Genomic DNA, 20,390 nt, shown 5'->3' with positions numbered 1-20,390 from the left:
CACTGCGCCAAAACTTCTTTGCAGCAGAATCCATTTCCTGCCAACAGCAGGTTTCTCTTTGAGCAACAAAAAAACAAAGTGCTGGAGAAACTCAGCAGATCATGCAGCCTCTACAGGAAGTGAAGAGCAACCAATGTTTTCAGGCCTGAGCCCTTTGACCTGCTGAATTTCTCCAGGACGGTTGTGTGGGCTGCTCCCGACCCCAGTATCCGCAGACTTCCTTGTTTAACTGTTTCCCTTTGTAACCTGATTCTACTACATCATATGTTGCAACCACAGACCTCTCGAGCCACAACCAATGGAGAGTCCTGCTCTCCTAATGGAGCACGTTTCAGCTCCACAGAGCTGGGAAATAAGGGAGAATCAAAATAAATGTTCACATAAATCTCTGCTTTTCAAGTGCTCGCTGAAGTCAGCTTTTGGGAAAGGCAGCGCACTGACAGGGCTCTAAACTTTTTTTGATTGATTGATGAGCTGTGGACCTAATTTTTCATGGCCACCTTCCAGAGCATGCAATAAGCACTGTAGGTCTGCTCCAACGCCAGCCCTCGCTACTTCACACCCGCCTTGGATCAGGGAAGATGAGATCTGGAACTACCCCTCCCTCCGAATATCCACTCAACAATCTCTGTCAACAGAAGGCCAAGATTTCCATCAGTCTCCTCCTGGGGTGAAATCCAAAGGGTCAGACTTCCTCATGCTGGCTTGATTTCTGCTGACCCAATTAATTATACATATTGGAAACATAATCACAAGGATCCAAGAAAACATCATAGGTACAGGCGATACACCAATGTGATGTAGAAACTGCAGGCCATGCAGCACCCATAGGAAGTAAAACCCATGTTTCAGGCCTATGCCTTTATTCAAGATATTAGCAAATAGCAGAGAGATGCCTGAATAAAAATGGAGGAGGAGGGGAGGAGACGATGAGGAGAGAAGAAAGGGCAGGGAGCGGAGCACAGACCAACAGCTAAGGGGGCATCAGTGGATGTCGGTGGGAAGAATGAAGTGAAAAAAAAGCTGAGATGGGTGGAAATTCATCCTGAATCAACAGTGGGAGAATTTGCTGCAGTTCTCCTCAACTCTCAGACCCCTGGCTTCTGTGACTGATCACCAAAAAAAAACTGATTTCTTAATTTCATCATTGATCCACAACCATTTCATTTGACAACTGAAAATTCCATGTTTGGATGCGCTCCAGAAAATGGAATGTGCACAAAAAGTTGGGGAGCGATTGTGGAGAAATGATAAATCTTGAACAAACTTGCTTTATGCAGATTACACTTCATCCTTTTACAGTGGGTTTGAGTGGGCTGATGCAGGCATTCCCTCCACGTCCAGGAATGGTCATCTTTGCAACTGTCTGGACAGAGGATTTTTTTTTTTTAAATTAAAAAAAAACTCCCAGAAAACGGAATCTGTTTAAAAAAGACTATTGTTTCAAACTTGGAGTCAGATCAGTCCATAACATCTCCAATATTCTGGTCCATATTTATCACCTTTAAATAGGACCAAATATTCTATGGTCAGCCAAAACAAAGATTACTGTGGCCTGCTCTATAACAGCGAAACTGGACGCAGACTGGGAGATCAGTTCACTTGGCACCTTCACTCAGTCTGCTGTGATAATGTGGATATCCCAGTGGCCAACCTCTTCAATTCCACACATCACTGCCACATTAATATGTCTGACCATGGCCTCATGTACGACTAGGTTGAGGCCACCTGCAAGTTGAAGAAACAACACCTTACATTCAGTCTTCATAGTCTCCAATCAGATGGCATCAATATTGACCTCCAATATCCAGTAAACTCCTCCCCACATCCCCGCTTTCCCTCATTCATCAATATTGACCTCCAATATCCAGTAAACTCCTCCCCACTTTCCCTCATTCATCTGATTCCCTCCAGCACTCCATCCCCTTCCCCTCTCTTCCTCCTGTGAAAGAACATCTTCCTCAGCCCCTTCCACCAGCTCCTTTCTCTTCCCCATCTGTAAGCCAGAGGTCCTCCCTCTTCTCCCCTCCACTTCTTACTTGACTGCCCATTGCTTTCCATGGATGCTGTGTGACCTGCTAAGTTCGTCCAGCACGTTTGTGTACTACAACTCGTGATGGTTTGTTTTTCACCAGGTTATGCAGAATGGTCACTAGGCCAAAATATTACTAGGAGGAGAGAGAGAGAGAGAGAGAGAGAGAGAGAGAGAGAGAGAGAGAGAGAGAGAGAGAGAGAGAGAGAGAGAGAGAGACACACACACACAAAGCTGCCAATTTCCTGACCCGATTTTGAAGCTCACAACTCGAACTTGCCCAGGATCCCCAGTATTGAATGCTGAAACCAGCTTGAGGGCAGTAGCAACCTTCTGCCCTTCAGCTGGTCTTTTCCAAGGCATCGAGTTCTCAGGTTGGGAGAGCAAAGGCTGGATGGCCCGAGGGCAGGACTGCCAGAGTTACTTGGTGAGCGCAGTTTGCCAGATGCCCTCATCCATGGACACAGACTCCCAGCCTGAATTGAGTGGCACCTGTCCCACTGTGATGAAGGTATCTGATCATTGTTATGTCTGGTCAGCAGAGTCTGTGAAGGCAGGAGTACAAGGTGAAGCTTCTCAATGTTGACAACAGGGTCATTCAAAGTACTCTTAGGTAGGCGGGTGGATGTAAGCAAAATGGAGGGCTCTGGGTACGAGGTGGGGAAAATTTTGATTGCCATGGAGTAGGTTTACATTGTGAGTTGAAGTGCCTGACCTGTGCTATATGATTCTGGGCTTTACAAACCCTGGAAGGTTCTGTCTGTGGCTCTCCATCATATTCAAGAATACAGCTCATGAAAAGTCAAACAAGAATAGGCAATTAATGTTGGATTTGCCAGTAATTACCTCATTTCGAAAAATAACCTTTGAAAAGTCTGTCCACTGATATTTCCATGATAGAAAAGCTGGAGAGGATTAAGTTGCCAGAGAAAGCTGAATTTCAAGAGTCGGCAAAATACTTCTTCAAAAGGCCATGACAAGGAAAAATTGAACTGCTTGTGGAAAGCACTAGTTCTAGACTTTCTCAAGTTAATTCATTTAAAGAACGATGGGTCATTCAATACTTCCTGGAGAAATCACTGCCAGTGCTCAAAGGCCCTCTGAAAAGCTAATTCCATTAAAGTAATGGAATTGGCACGTTCAGCAAATGATTCAGACGCCAAGTGAATCGACTGTAAACTAAGTACAATTACAACCATCATGATTGTGTTCAATTTTGTTCTACTCTCACCTCAGAATTTTTATGACTAGCTAATGGGTTTACAGAAACCTCTCCTGCTTTCCCCTTTCTGTGCACTGGAGCCTTCAACTTTCAATCCTGGTGTCGTGGTTGAAAGACTCCAACTCCACAGGCGGTTTACACAATAATACTTTGCCTAATCGCGTGTGTGAATGTTGGTTATTCTTTCAATTATAATGGCAGCGTCAAGGATGCCAGACATTTTTGCATAATAAAGCATACTGCCAGCTTTCTTTCTTCTGCTCATTTTTATTTTCAATTATGTATCAAAGTCTCTTTATGATGTCGACCAAGTGACAGTCAATTTAAGAAGCAAGCTGTATTCATGATGTTTTAGGTTAAAAGGCTTAAAATTATTTGCAAACTGCACATTAAAGTGTTACAACCAAAGACAATCATCTCAGTCAAGAATTAACACACTTGGTTGGGAAATGGTCAGTGGCTATCCCCTCCATCAACCACCCCTGCCCCCACCCTGTGAAGAACAGATTAAGATTTTAAATGATAGTCGGTGCTCTCCTCCACACTGGGGAAACCTGGGGAGCTGAAGGAACTCAGTGGGTCAAACAGCATCGATGGATCTAAATAGTAAGACAGCATTTCAGGTTTGGACCCTTTATTGGTGCTGCCAACACTTTGATTTGCCAACCTAATTCTTCCTTGATCTCTCTGCCTTTGGCTTCTTACACTGTGCCAACAAAGCCCAGTCAGCACACCAGAATAAGATCAGGATCAGAATTTATCATCATGAACAAGCCATGAAATTTGGTGTTTCGTGGTAGCGTCACAGGGCAAACATTCATATTATAACCATTTTACAACATTACTATATACAAAAGTAAAAATAATGGTGCGCGAAAAGTGAGGCCGTGTCTTTGGTTAATTGATTATTCAGGAATCTGATGGCAGCAGGGAAGAAGCTGTCCTTGTGCCGCTGAGTGCTCGTCTTCAGGCTCCTGGACCTTTTCCCCAATGGTAGCAGAGTGAAGAGGGCATGTCCTGGGTGGCAGGGGTCTTTGAGGATAGAGGCTACTTTTTAAAAACACTACCTCGTGTGGATTTCCTCAGCAGTGATGCAACCAGCCAGAATGCTCTCCACGATACCCCTGTAGAAGTTTCCTAGAGTGTTCGGTGGCATACTGAATCTCCTCAGACACCTTACAAAGTAGCCGCTGTTGAGCCTCCTTTGTGGGTGTATAATCATTCTCATTGTTTTTCCCATTGCAACCCTTTAAACCGAACATAATATTTGGTGTTCAGCTAACAAGCCTTTCAAAGTTTGAATGAGAGCATGGCTTATCCGATGGAAAGCTCATCAACTTGCAATGGTGAAGTCTGTTTCCACGCCTGCTGTGTTTTTGCCAACCGATTTTAATCTCAAATTTGCGTTGTCTGTGATTTTTTTTGTGCCTCAAGGTACTCTATATTTCTCTCATTCTTGTTCCTTTGCTTGTCATTCATCTCTCACACCCCCACCAACTAGATGAATGGCCGTGAGCAAGCCTCCACGTCCAGATCCATCCGCAGCATTCATGAGAAATAGAGTCTCTCCAGCACATTTGTGCCTTGCCCTCAACCCCAGCATCTGCAGGTTTTCTTGTTCGTCTTGGTTTTGCCTTGTTGACCTCCCTCACTTTTCAGTTCACGTCGAGTTTCTCCAACACATTTGTATAAAACCTGGAGCAGTCCTTGAGAGTTTAACAATACAAACTTTGAGAGTTGGATGAACTGTGTCAGGGTAAAATTCAAAAGGAAGTGAGACATTATTTAAAAAGTGAGTAAAAGCAACAACTAAAGCGAAGAAAAGATCACAGAGGGAAGATTTAGGAGAGGCCACAATCATTACCAATATGCAGAAGACATGCATGTGAATTGTGAATGAACTCTGCAATTCTCTTGACACAACTGAAGGCAGGCAATATAATACAGTTGCGTAGGAAGAATATCAAACAGTAGACTACTGGAGAATTGGAGAGTGGTGGAGGTCAGAGTGCCACTGTCTCACACTCCCACTGGGACAATGCTCGTTTCCCTTGGGTGCTCAGGTTTCCTCCCACATCCCAAAGATGTGTGGGTCGGTCAGTTATAAATGAACTCTCTTGTACGGTAAAAGGGGCAAAATCTAGGGGGGCTGAGGGAATGTGGGGAAAATAAAAATAGGATTGCCCTGGCATCAACGTGGATGAGTGGTTCAAGCTGCAGACTCGACGGGTTTGTTTCTGCATTGATTCTCTCTCTGATTTAAAAGCAAAGGGAGAAAATACTAAAGATTTGACATTTACAAAAGGAAATAAATCTCCAACATGTAAAAGAAATAAGGTGACACTGATCATTATTCTTTCTCAATAGTTTTTGATTAGAGACAAAGTACCAGAGAAACAGAAAGGTGTTAAGATAATGTTCATTAAAGGAAGTTGGTGATCAGGACTGTCTGTCTAACATTTGAGGCTGCAAAATTGTTGAGAAAAAGATTTAGATTACAACATAATTACTGCAGCAACAATTCTCATTTAAAGTTTGCATAAATTTAAGAAGAAAAGGTTGTGATGAACTTGATTAATTCTTCTGAGGAGGTAAGACAGAGACCAAATGCGGAGAGTGCATTTGTGGAGACCTGCACAAAGTTTTCAAAGGCCTTTCAACAAATTTTCAAATGGCAGCTTGTTCAAAAGAAAGACCCAAGGGGTTTCCATGGAAAATGGGTTGATTGGTTCTCAAGCAGCCTTGTCTCAGGGTCAGTGCATGGTTGAACAGAGAAGCATGCAGTGGAGTTCTAGACATTTTTTTTAATTTTAATGATACAGGAGAGTCAAGGTCCCGTCCAGTTCATGAAACCAATGCCATGCAAGTACACTCAATTAACTGGCCAAATTGCACTCAAAGGAAACCAGCATCATGGGGAGAACATACAAACTCCTTGCAGAGTAAAGGATTGCTTAAAATGGGATGGGAGTGGGAAGGGAAGGTTGAGAATCACTGCAGAGAGAGCAGGATTCGAACCTGGTCACCGGCACTAATTGATCAAGCTCACACTCTCGCTGGTGATTGAATGCATAAAATCTTGTTGCCTTTGTGACCATAATAATTGAAGCAAGAGAGGTTCATCATCAGTGCTACTGTTCCTTCATTTATCTGTGGAATGAGCCACTTTACAATACTAAATATGGTGTAGCCCTACTAAGTCATTGTATTGTTGGACACTAGACAACACGGATCCATCTGAGATGTTCATGATGGCTCTCAGAGTAGTTCAAATGAATTCATCCAGGAGAACGAAGTGAATACTTGCTATTTATTTTCTTTTCTTTTCCTTTTATATTGATCTGTTGTTTCTCTTCATGGCATCCTAATTAAATTGTTGTTCGCATGTTTCACACAACTGGAAGCTACAACAAGCAAGATTTCCTTTGCAGCTGTATAAATGACAGTAATCTTCCATTCAGTAAAACCTCCGATCTGAATTTGTAACACCTCGTGTTTCTGCTGCTTCTTCCAACAGCAAGATATGAAGTACCAGGAACTAGAATGGAGCCAGAAAATCACAATGTTCTCCATTCAGGAGGATCCTCCATCCAACTGGATTCTACATAGTATTGCTGTCTTGGGTAAACTTGTACCTCTCACTTTGTTCATTTTAGATTGGTCACAGTGTTTGAGCTACCGAAAGAAAATAGACACACACACCGAGAGCAGTTCAGTTTATACAAATGTTTATTACAAATTCAAAAGCTGATTTCAAACTACAATATGCAAGCCCTTCCCAACTATATTTATCACCGTCTGGACTGGTCCCAACTGCCGAAGCAAGGCAACAATTGAACACTTGTAGTAGGTTGTCACAGCGCCGGTAGCAGCTTCTCCACCTCCCCCGACCAGGACATTGGCTGGACTCTAGAAGTAGTTCTTATTGCTGAGAGATGTTGCCACCTCTCAGAGAGTCTCAAACTTCAGCAGCGGGACCATGGCTTATATTACCCAAAAACTGCTTACCCAAGCATCTATTCCCAGCACAGCAAGAAAGATAAGCAAGCAAGCTAGCATGCTAGGCTTCTATCGAATAACGTAATTTTCAGCTTATCACTTTGAATACAATGGTTTATTTTGCGTCAAGGCTAGGCCTCTGACAATCTGTGACCAAAACAAGCAGGAAGATTAAATGTTCTTGGTACACAGATGTCCTTTCTTCAGATAGCAGCATCTCTGGCCCCTCGGTGGAATTTAGCTTATGTCTGCTGATTCTAAAAAACAAGCAGGTTCTCAGCCTTGCAGAAGCAAAGGCTGCAAAAGTAAAAAACACTGTTTAAATCTTCCATTACAATTGCCCTTCCTAATTTGGAGATTTGGCTGGTTCATATTTTATCTTTTTGCTTTTAAATTGGGCCTTGAAATATCTGCATCTACTGCCAACCTTACAATTATTTCCAGCAATTTCCGGCTTTTGGAGAAACAACTCTCATTCCACATCAAGTTCTCTTTCTCTCACCATCCTGTGAAAAGCACTTCTGACACGACGGAAGAGGAAAAGTATGGTGTTTTCAAAAAGATTATTTGATCAGTAGTCATGAAAAAAGTGAATTGCAGTCATTAGCCTGGATTACAAGTCGACGGCTTAATTTTTGTGCATTACTGAACCAATCAACAGAAGGCCAATGAAGACAGATATTCTTACAAAAAGAAAATGCATTACATTTCCTGATCAAACCATTATAAACACAAGAGAGAAAAGAAGTAATTTTCCAATTACTCCAGTGCCATGATTTTGGTGACCACTTCACACAATCTGGACTGAAGGCTGAGTGCAGTGCACAAAACTGCTGGAGAACCGAAGCAGGTCACACAGCGCTCCAATTTCTCCAGCACTTCAGCGGACTAGATCCCAGCGCTTGCAGATTTTCTTGTTCACCTCGAGAAGCAGAATGCACTCCTTTCTTTCATTGCTTCAACAACTCGTCAATACAGTGAAGAATGAATATACTCCAATTACTGAACCTTTGTTAACCAGATTTATTTTCATTCATTGACTGAAATTCTACTCGTTAAAACACACTCAGAGATTTCATGGGAGCACAAGGGGCAGCTTTTTGACATAGGCTGGTGGGCACATGGATCGGGCTGCCGTAGGAGGTGGTTGAGGCAGGCACTGTTACAATGTTTAAGAAAAGAAATTGGACAGATACATGGATAGGACAAGTTTAGAGTGATATGGCCCAAATACAGACCAAGGTGGGTAGGGCATCTTTGGTGGAAAGTAGGGTTGAATAGCCTGTTTCCACGCTGTATGACAATGGGTGAAAGAGCTGTCCGAAGAAGAATGCTTCTTCGACACGCATATTGTTCACACACAAAAATCTAGCTTTTAACTTTATCTGCCAAAAGTCAACAAAGTAAATGATAAATACAACTAACAAGATATAAAGCAGACATTATTAAGAGATTAGCCTCAGTGGATTAACAGGGCTTGGGTGACAGCCCAGTTACTCACAAAACTCATCACAGAGTATATTTTTCAAAAATAAACTTTATTCATGTGCATTGTTGTACCAATCATCATGGTTAGTTATAAATAACAAAACCGTTCGATGTCCTTTCATATCCTTTGTGTTTCATCAATGTACATTGTTACATTCATTCTCTATTTTGCACCATTGTGGCACCTTGTCGTTACTCCCCTTCTCCCCACACTCGCTGATGCTTGAGTGGCTTCCCCTCAGTTTCTGCTGCTTAATGCCAGGCGACAGAAGGGGTCCAGACTGGAGTCCTTAATCACAGCACCCTCGCATTGATTGCGCCAAGCCTCAGTGCGCTGCCCAGCACATACTCCTGGAGCCTGGAATGTCCCATTCAACAGCATTACTTCACTGACATCTCAGTCTACTGGAAGAGCAACAAGTTCCAAGCTGCTCCAACTGATTTTTGTTGCACACCACCGATCCTCATCCCCAACACTTCCAGGTAATCAGACCTGACTGTGAAGGGTATGGTGGATCGCTTACCGAAGCGCGCTGCCTTGCACTTCTTCCTATGTTCAAAACAGACTCAAAATGGCTGCAAATGTTAATCAGTCTATTTTAGGTCTGAACAGAAGACAATGATATCATTCATGATCAGGGATGCTTTGACCGGAGTGTCTCCTATACCTGGCAGCATCACTCCTCTTAAGCCTAAGTCCTTCCTGATGGATTCAGTAAAAAGCTCTATGAAGCACTTTAAATAAGACTGGAGAAAGCGGGCAACCTTGCCTGACTCCAGACTTGATGGGGAAGCTACCGCTTTCCCACCCATTGATTTGGACTGTCCTTACACCAGCTCACACCAGATCATCTCTTCCTCTCAGATGTCTTCATCTTCTCTCCTGATGTTCCAGTTTTGAATGGATCCAATTAATCATCTCGCATTGAATGAACTGCACGATATTAGTCAAAAGGCCAAGATGCGATACTACACATGATCTCAGGCAAAAAAAGCCGGCATCTATCACTGAGAGAAACAGTGGCCTTAAGATGCTCTGATTAGCAAATTAAGGCCAGTGACTCAGGTATCAGAGCAAGCCCTCTGTCAGTTTTTTTGAGACAGCAAAGAGACAGGAAACAGGTATGATATCAAAGGGCTAGTTCCCCCAAAATGAGGGAAACTTCATTAAAAACAAAATGTGAATTTACCCAACAGGATATTCAAATCAGAACATTAAGCATGCATTGCATCCTTACAACAATTTAAACGTCGAAAACTGCACATTTTCTTTTCAAATTGGATCAGATTAACCACGAGTTCCTTGAAAGATTTTGGCATTGGCCCAAACAAAGTGCTTAGGAGAACAGCTATCACTTCAAGGAGTGCAAAAGCAACTGTGGAAACATGAGCTCACTTAATAAACAGATGGCACCTTACCTCATTTTCAAATTCCCCTGCTGAGGCTGACCATCATAGACGGATAAAATGTCAAAGTCTTCCTCCAATGCGAAAATCTGGAACACGAGCTGGATCCGATTCCGCTCTCCCGTGATGATAATCCAGGTGCAGTTTGCATAATTTGGGTAGCCATAAGGAAATCCAGGGCTTTCAATTGTCCCATTGGGGCCTTGCACTAATCCTCCACAACTCTGATCTGCAATGAAAAAATAAAATCACATCTGGCTATTAAACGGGCACTTTGATCAACATGTGAATGGTCTAAAGAGAAAGCAACATTTTATATATATGTAACAGCTGATTGTGATTCCCAGAAAGCTATCAAAATTCCTGTTACCAACCATTCAAAGTTACTTCATGCAACCACAATGGGTTATTTTCAAGGTTTATACAAAAGCATAGATCACAGAAGAATACAGATCTTAAGTGAGCAAGGATCCATGGAAATGGGCATCAATGTCTGCATGATCACAATGGGAAGAAGGGCCTGTTTTTATGGAACACCACGCCCATTGGCCTTGGTCAAGGAATTGAACTTGGCACTGTATTGATATGCTTGAAAATGTGCACCTCCAGATTCAGAGAGTTTCTTTCCCGCTGTTACCGGACTCTGGAATGGACTTTCATCAGTGAGAGATTATGCCCTTGCATTTTTTCACTGCGCTTTTCGCTTTAACACCATGCCCTGCAACTTTGTTTTAAATATAGTGTTACACTTATATTTTTGCACAACCTGTAGATGCTGCCTCGCCTGGATAAGCTCGCAAAACAAAGTTTCACACTGTATCATGGACACATCAATAAACAATTCAAATACATGGATCAAATCAATAAATAGGACACATTAATCATTCCAATAATGCTAAAATCTTTTTTAAAAATACACCTCATTGACAAATTATGACTAATTTTCCGTGATTATCGCCTGACAGAACAGGAATTCTGATCATTTGATAAACACTGCGTGAAATATTTCATATTTGTTAAACATACCCTTAATTTCTGTGATATTTTAATGGCATCAAAGGTTGAAAGAGAATTTCTTTGCCGTTGGAGATTGAGAAGAGCAAACTATTACATCACAACATTCTTTCGGGAAAAAATCTTGGAGAAACTCCAAGGATCATCGGCTCAGTGAATACTGGGTTCATTTCTGATCTCCTCAATATAGGAAGGATGTGGAAGCTACGGAGAGGATTCAGATGTTGCCTGGATTGGAAAATAAGTCTGAAGAGGCAAGGTGAGCAGAGCTACGGGATTTTCTCTTTCGAGCGAAGAAGGAAAAGGGGTCAATTTATAGAGGTCTACATGATTCTGAGAGGCGTAGACAAGGTGGACAGCCAGCTCCTTTTCTCAGGGAGTGAGTAGCAGACAACTGAGGACATCTGCACAAAGTGCAGAGAGGAAAGTTTAGGGGACACATCAAGAGTAGTCGGGGGTTTTTTAAAAAATATTACACAGAGAGCCGTCAGTGCCTGAATGGTGGTGGAGGCTGAACCATTAGGGGCATTAAAGGGACTTCTTAGACAGACACATGGATGGAAGAAAAATAGAGGGTTATGAGGAAGGAAGGGATCAGTTGTTTTTGAAAGTATAAATAGGTCAGGACAACATCAAGGGCTGAATGGCCTAAACTGTGCTGTAGTGTTCTATGTCCTATGAATTCAAATAAAGGCATTCGTCTATCTAGAATGTTTGTGGCAGTGTGCATTTGGGAACATTACTGTTAACAGGACAGTGAAGTCCCATCATTGGAGCTAGAGACCTTCCAGCCTTGTTAACCTGGATACAAGGTTCACTGCAGGGGAAGGCAAGTGGCAGAGTGAACAAAATAGTCAACCTCTTTCCAATGGACACCTGGGATGAAGGGCAACGATGCAGACAGAAGACTGGATTTCCTGAGATAAGAGAATCACAAACATTCCAGCGCTGAAACGCTTTTGCAGAGCTCGCAATGCAGTGAAGCTGCTGCTTGGACATTGTTCTGACCTGTGAGGAGCTTCCTGCTGAAGACATCTTGTTACTCACTTGCCATCCACAACCCCCGCCAGATTCAAAAGAAGACATGGACGTCAGAGCATCTGTCCTGTCCAGCCTGCTCTGCTATCCAACACAATCAGGGCTGATCAGCCACTGGACTCAGCTCGACTTACCCACCAGATCCCTAGCACCCTTAATTCCATCAAAAATCTATCCACGGACATTCAATGAGGCAGCATTTATTGCAGAGAATTCCACAGATCCACTCTCCCTCAGAGAGAAGCAGTTCTTTCCTTATCTCTGTCTTAAATCTATTCCCCTGAATTTTGAGGGTTGTTCCCCCTCACCACCTCCCCCCCACAATTCTAGTCTCTCCTTCTTGTATCTGATCCATTCCTTTCATAATTTTATATGTCTCTGTCATATGCCCCCACCATTCTTCAAAAAGATCCCATTTGCCATCTTGATTACTTGCTGTACCAGCAAACCAACCTTATGCGATTCGCATGCAAGTATTCCCAAGTCCTGCTGCAACCTTTTGGCATTTAAATACTTGCAGAATCTGAATGAGAATCAGGTTTACTGTCATGAACTTGCATCAATGAATTTGCCATTTTGCTGTATTCCATAGAACAAGGTGCAAAATTAGTAGAAATTACAACCCCATAAATACAAGATTTTTAAAAATAAATAAATAAATAGATAGATTACAAGGGCAAAAAAAAAGTCCAGTCATGTCCATAGGTTCATTGCCTGGTCAGAAATCTGATGTTGGAGGGGAAGAAGCTGTTTTTGTAGCATGCGTGAGTCTTCAGACTTCTGTTCCTCCTTCTTAAGGGTTACAGTGAGAAAAGGACATGGCCTGGGTAATGAGGACCCTCAATGATAGAGGCTGCTGTCTTGAGGCATCGCCTCTTAACAAGGTCCTTAATGGTGCGAAACTTGGCACTAGTCAAGTTTATAGCTCTCAGTAGCCAGGTGCATTGACATGTCCATACCCAACAGTAATGCAACCAATCAGAATGCTCTCCATGGTACACCTGTGCAAGGGCCTTTGGTGACGTAGAAAATCTCTTCAAATTTCTAATGAAGTATTGCCGCTGCTTTGCCTTCTTCATGATTGCACTTCTTCATGATGACCCCCGGATTAGACTTCGGAGAAGTTGACATCCAGGAATCTGAAGTTCCTTACTTTTTTCTCTGCTGTCCCCATGATGAGGATTGGTTTCTGTTCTCAGAGCTTCCCCTTCCTCAAGCCCACAATCAATTCTTTAGTTTCTTAAGTAATTAGTATTTTAAGTTCTGGCCACATCTTTGTACTCAACAATCAACCCCTTTGGAAGTAATGCCGAAGATGGACTCATGGGAATGGTAATGAAGCACTTTGATTGATTATCCTTTGCCTATCTTGGTAACTCTTTCTGTCCACGGCAAACAAACCCCAGCACTGTGGCGGGTTTCATTGATAAATGTCAGGAAAGGTTCCTGATGGCAGATCCTTGCCCTGAAAGCTTTACCCGTTCACTTGCAACAGATGTTGCTGTTTCCGTCACTTTTATTCAGAAAACCAGCATCTGAAGAATTTTTTTTAGCCTTTAGATTGTTTTCATGTATGCTTGAAACGCTTGGTGAAGCCACATGATTGATTTCCTCAAATGTTGGATTTAATTCTATTCCCACCTCATGCAACTAATACTTATTCTTCAGACCATTATAAAACACCATTATAAAACATTTTCCATTAAATTTGCTGCTGGAAATGCATCACCAATCGATGAATTGAATTGTTTATTATCACAGGTACTGTATTTCTTTGAAAAGCTTTATCTGGCGTGCTATTCAGATGAGTCAAAACAGACTTAAAAACAGCAGGGAGGGCAAGGAGGTCCAGATTTCCATACCCCTGGAGGAGAGTGTGTACCAAGCATCACATGGTAAGCTCAATACAAAATCACTGGGACATCCAAACCACGAGACTGAAATCTCTCAACATTTTACTGCATCAGTACACAACATATCTAGATTGTGACAAATGAACTAAAACTATTACATGTACTTTAAATGATTGTGATGAATATATCATATTTTATATTGTATATAACATAACATAACAATTACAGGATGGAAACAGGCCATTAGGCCCTTCTAGTCCGCACCGAACCAAACACCCCTTTCTAGTCCCACCTCCCCTTTTTTAAAAAGGGGATAGATTGGGGAGAGGAAGAGGGGGGCAAGAGGGGGGGCAAGAGGGGGGGCAAGAGGGGGGGCAAGAGGGGGGGCAAGAGGGGGGGCAAGGGGGGGGCAAGGGGGGCAAGAGGGGGGGCAAGAGGGGGGGCAAGAGTGGGGGCAAGAGGGGGGGCAAGAGGGGGGGCAAGAGGGGGGGCAAGAGGGGGGGCAAGAGGGGGGAGAGGTGGGGAGAGGTGGGGAGAGGTGGGGGAGTGGGAGAGGGGGAAAGCGTGAGGGGGGAGGGGAGTGGAGGGGGGAGAGAGAGAGGTTGTGAGTTCTGAGTTCAGTCTCTTGAAAACCCTTGTGGTCTATACAAGAGAAATGGATGGCGAGAGGGTTTCACCTGAGATAAGGGAAACAAAAGGAACTCCCATTTGGAAAACCCTGATGGGGCATGTTTCTTCAGCAAGACACTGAAGTGACTGATGGAAGTAAATCAGTTTATGTGTGTCCAACGAGCAACAAATCACTCTGAAACCAACAAGAACCTTCCTGAGCTGAAATCAATTATCTTTAAGTACCAGAGCCTGGTGAAACTTCATAAATGTTAAATTCTGCGCACAGTATAAGAATTGCCTGATACCGGTGAAGTTGGAGGAGTGAGAAGTGAGATTTGACAGTAAATCAAAGAATTTTTCTGAACTTGTATAAATATTACATACACGTGTGCTTAGAATTGAAAGGGATGAAGTTGATAGTAATAAGTTAAAGCTTGATCCTTTTTTTTAAATTTAAAGAAAATTAAAAATTACTTTTGTTTAAGTAACATTTGTCCTTGGGAATTTCAATTGCTGCTGGGTGTTGGGGACCTCTGGGTCCATAACAATAATAAAACACTGAACACAGACCTGACCTTCAGTCAATGATGCTGTGCCAACCTACGTAAACCTTCTCTGCATCAATCTACATGTTCCAAACTTCACACCCAAAACCCTTTATTTTCTTATATCTACATGCATATCTAAATTTTTTTAGAATGTCCTCAGCATGCCTGCTTCCCACCCACACCCCCTTCAGCAATGTATTACAGACATTCACCACTCTGCGTTTAAAAATAATGCCTCTGACATCTCCCCTGCATTTTCCACCACTCATCTTTAATGATGTCCTCTGGTATTGGCCATTGTAACCCCAGGAAAAAGGTGCTGGCTGTCCATCGTAGCAAAGCCCCTCATAATCTTATCAAGTCACCTTTATTGCTTCAAAGAGTAAAGTCCTATCTCGCTCAACCTTGCTTTGAAAGGCACCCTGGTAAATCTCCTCTGCACCCCCTTCAAAGCATTTTCTTCTCTGATGTACTTTATGACTGCAGGACTGCCATAGTGGTAATAAAATTAAAGAACAATGGCCTTAAAAAAACTTCTTCTGAAATCACAATTATATTCCACTTGAGCAAACAAGGCAGAATGCAACAGCTTATAGTAAAAACAACAAACTACTGGAGGAACTCAGCAGGTGTCAGTGTCCATAGGAGGTTAAGATATCTAACCAATGTTGTGGGCTTGAGCCCTTTTTCTGCATTTTGCAGCAAGATCCAGCAAAGCTACTATCCACTGAAGAAGCTGCCATGAAAAAGTTGCTGTATCTCCAAAAATAAAAACAGAAAACACCGAAATATTCAACAAGTCTGACCGCAGGTGGAAAGAGAAAGAACATTTCGGGTTGAAGATCTTCCGCACATGCCACCCATTGACTGGACCCAGGACAAGTACATTTTCTCATTATATCAACATTCTCTCTCATGATTCATTTGATCCTGGGTGAAATAAACCTGTGCTTGTTGGAAGGGAAGATGAAATATTTGTTACATTGAAAAATCAATCAAACAAACTATGCAGGCTCAAAACATTCCAAATATAGTCCCCTTGTTTAAAACTATTAATAGGGAGAATCCTGGGAATTATAGACCGATGAGTCTAACATCTGTGGTGTACAAACTATTGGAGAGGATTATTCAGGATAAGATGTATGAGCATTTGGAGATGTACAATCTACTCAAGGATAGTCTTTGTGAAGGGAAGGTCGTGCCTCACGAACCTAATTGAGGAGGTAACAAAATAAATTGATGAGGGTATGGCAGTAGATGTGGTCGACATGAATTTTAACAAGGCATTTGACCAGTTCCCTCATGAGAGACTCATCCAGAAAGTCATGAGGAACGGGACTAGTGGAACCTTGTCTGTGTGGATTTTTTAAAAATTGGCTTGCAGGAAGAAAGCAGATAAAGAAAGTATTCTGCCTGGAGGTCAGTGACTAGTGAAGTGCCGCAGGGATCTGTTCTGGGACCCCTGCTCTTTATGATTTTTATAAATGGCCTGGTAGAAGAGGTGGAAGGATGGGTCAGTAAGTTTGTGGATGACACAAAGGTTGGAGGAGTTGTGGATGGAGCTTAAGGCTGTCGAAGGTTACAAGAGGATATCGACAGGATGCAGAGTTGGGCAGAAGAGTGGAAGATGGATATTAATCCGGATAAGTGTGAGGTGATGCATTCTGGAAGGACAAATCAGAAGACTGAGTACAGGGTTAATCGTCAGTTATTTAGGAGTGTGGATGAACAGAGGGACCTTGGGGTTCAACTCCATACATCCCTCAAGGTCGCCACGCTGGTTGATAGGATAGTTAAAGTGGCCTATGGAATGCCTGGTTTCATTAATGGGGAATTAAGTTTAGGAGTAGAGGTCATGCTCCAACTCTATAAATCTCTGGAAAGTCAACATAGAATATTGTGTTCAGTTCTGGTCACCTCATTATAGGAAAGGTGTGGAAGCTATGGAGAGGGTGCAGAGGAGAATTATGAGGAAGTTGCCTGGATTGGAAAACAAGTGTTATGAGGCAAGGTTAGCAGAACTGGGACCTTGGAGCAAAGAAGGATGAAAGGAGATGATGAAGATGTACCAAGATCATGAGGCATAGATCAGGTGGACAACCAGTGCCTGTTTCCCAGGATAGGATCAACAAACACCAGAGGACACATGTACAAAGTTAAGGGAGAGAAGTTTAGGGGAGACATCAGGGGTAAGTTTTTTTTTTTAAATACAGAGTTGTGGGTGTCTGGAATGCTTTGCCGGGGATGGTGGTGGAGGCTGAAACAATGGGGGCATTTAAGAGACCGTATCAGACTTGTCAGTCACCAACGAGCCTGCAGCAGACGTGGACATTCCCCTCGATAAATCTTCGTCCGCGAAGCCAAGCCAAAGAAGCCACATGGATGAAAGAAAAATAGAGGGTTATAGGGAGGGTTTAGTACTTCATTTTTAAGGATATATAGTTCAGGACAACATCACGGGCTGAAGGGCCTGTACTGTAGTGTTCTATGCACCATTTACTTCCTCTGGATACTCAGTGACCTCTCCATGAGTTTCTCCAGCACGCTTGTGTTTTGCACTCCACCCCAGCATATCCAGATTTTCTTGCATTGCAAACAATCAGGGTCTTCTTTCTAGTCTTGCTAAATTTTCAGCCATCTCCAAATTTGAAATAATGACCAGCAGGTCCAAGGGTGCATGAATTGAGCATCAATGGAGCAGCTGTCTTGTAAAGGTGTACTCCATGACTTCAAGAAAAACTACAAAGTCAACAACTTGTGGATTGCGTTTGACTGACTAATGTCAGAGGTCAGCCAAAATTATCAAAGAAAAATATCCCTGATGAACTGCAATTGCAGAATGATGGAGCACATTTGATAAAACCCAGAATGCCACAGACTCAGAGGATTCTGCAAAGTTACCAAGCACAGATGCAGGTTGACTACAGCTCAGCCTTCACCACCATTGTTCCCTCAGAGCTGGTCAAGAAGCTACAAACTCTAGGCCTCTGTACCCACCTCTGCAACTGGATCCTTGCCTTTCTCATTGGAAGACCACAGTCAGTATTGAGTAGAGCAGTCCACTGCTCTACTCATTATATACCCATGACTGTGTGACCAGGAACAATTCCAATGCCATCTACAAGTTTATGAGGAAGTTGCCTGGATTGGAACAACAGTTGTCGGCAAAAACACAAACAGCAATGAGGAAATGTACAGGAGGGAGGTAGATCAGCTCATTGGATGGTGTAACGACAACAACCTTGGGCTCAACATCAGCAAAACCAAGAGATGATTGTGGACTTCTGGAGAAAGTCAGGGGAACACTACTCTGTCTTCATCGAGGGCTCAGTAGTGGAGAGGATCAAGAACTTCGAATTCCAGGGTGTCAACATCTCCGAGGATCTGACCTGGAGCCTCCTGTTGATGCAATCACAAAGGCAGATTGCCAGCGGCTAAACTTTGTGAGGTATCTGAGGAGATTTAGTATGTCACCAAAAACTTCTACATGGAGAGCATTCTGGCTGGTTGCGTCACTACCTGATATGGAGGTGCCAACTCACAGGCACCAGACTTCACTCCATCGAGGACATCTACATGAGGCGGTGTCTTAAAAAGGCAGTCTCTATCCTCAAAAACCCCCACCACCAAGGCCGTGCCCTCTTCACTCTGCTACCATCGGGGAAAAGGTACAGTAGCCTAAAGACGAGCACTCAGCGACACAAGGCCAGCTTCTTCCCCACTGCCATCAGATTCCTGAATGATCAATGGACCACAGACACTGCCTTACTTTTTGTCCATTATTATTTTTAATATTTATTGTTGTAAGATGAATTTTTGCCACAAAATTCTGAATTCACGACAATAAATTCTGATTCCGAATCTGATGATGAAGCACATTTGCCATTCCAACCACTTTCGTCGGCAGTGGGGATCAAACCATTTTAAATTCAGGTGATGTTTGGGGAGGAGGGGAAGTTAAATGATCGGTGCTGATCGGTGCATAAAATGGAATGTTCTTTCTCTAAAGAAGCATCTTGATTTGTACTGGGATTTTCTGCATTGATCTATTTAATGCAGACAGAACCAAACTGATGGAATTCACATTTGACTCATGGTTGAGATCAATAAATAGGTGCAAAACAAAGGATCCATTGATCACACTTTGAACTCATCCAGGGAGCAAGATCCATTTTTCCACCCATGGACTTCAAATCTGCTCACATCTATTGTGTGGCACTTGATCAAGCACTTTTTGAAAGTGTATTGGAACAACATCAATTACATTAAAACATCCAATTTTGTCATTACTTCATCAAATTAACCTCACATTCATCAGTGGCATTCATCAGTACTGGGTTTGTCATTCTTAACTCTTTCCCAATACTTTGTCCAGGATGGAAACTTTACAGTTCATTTGTCCACCAGGAACAGCTTCTTGATGGAGATTGGTGAAACATGGATGGAAGCTTCAAAGTTTGGTAAATCTCAAGCCTCCCAACCAGGTGCAAGGTCAGTGTTGGTGTCTCTAGCAAGACGGAATGAATATTGAAATCTCCAAATTTTCTTCATCCCCCTCCCCCAGTCTCTCTCTTTCTCTATTCTGTGTCTCCATTCTTCCAGCTTCCAAGCCCTTCCCCATCAGAGAGCTTGGACCTCCCACATCACCTCAGCTTCTTCCTCTTTCACCCTCCCCCCATAGACAAACATCACCTCTTTTCAGTTCATCCGTGCATATCCCCCTTGGCCCTTTCTCCCTCCTCGAGTCCTACCTTTCGTTTTACCTGACAGAAGGACTCTGGGCCCGAAACATTGGTTTCCCTTTACTTCCTTCTGATGCTGAGTGACCTGCTGAGTTTCTCCAGCACATTTGTGTATTGTACTAGATCCCAGCATCTGCAGACTTTCTTGTCTAACCCCACCATTCAATGGATTTTCTTGGCATTCACAAACTATTATTTTCTATCGAGAATATCCTGGAGATCACTCGCCAGGTACTTGTCCATATAACTACATTTATAATACTATCATGGGAGCAGACAATGATCACTTTCCTAAGACTTCCTATAATCTACAAGACAAGAAAAATCAAAGAATACTTCCCATTTACCAGACAAGTGTCATTCCAGAACACTCGATTAACACTCATGGAGGCAACCTGGAGCAGCAGAATGTCACAGGCAGTTGAGGTCCTGCCA

The 20,390-nt window shown here is 42.8% G+C and overlaps 1 protein-coding gene across 1 annotated transcript in view; it reads right to left on the bottom strand.

Moving 5' to 3' along the window:
• LOC138736174 (CUB and sushi domain-containing protein 1-like) overlaps positions 1-20,390 on the bottom strand; it is a 2,349,200-nt gene that overhangs the window by 2,237,003 nt on the left and 91,807 nt on the right. Inside the window, exon 3 of the mRNA XM_069885244.1 lies at positions 10,161-10,377. Within this exon, the coding sequence (XP_069741345.1) occupies positions 10,161-10,377 (217 nt within the window). The remainder of the gene's footprint in view (positions 1-10,160; positions 10,378-20,390) is intronic.

The sequence above is a fragment of the Narcine bancroftii genome, chromosome 6 (assembly GCF_036971445.1).
Source record: "Narcine bancroftii isolate sNarBan1 chromosome 6, sNarBan1.hap1, whole genome shotgun sequence".
Lineage (NCBI taxonomy): Eukaryota > Metazoa > Chordata > Chondrichthyes > Torpediniformes > Narcinidae > Narcine > Narcine bancroftii.
This window is presented reverse-complemented; position numbering and strand designations above follow the sequence as displayed.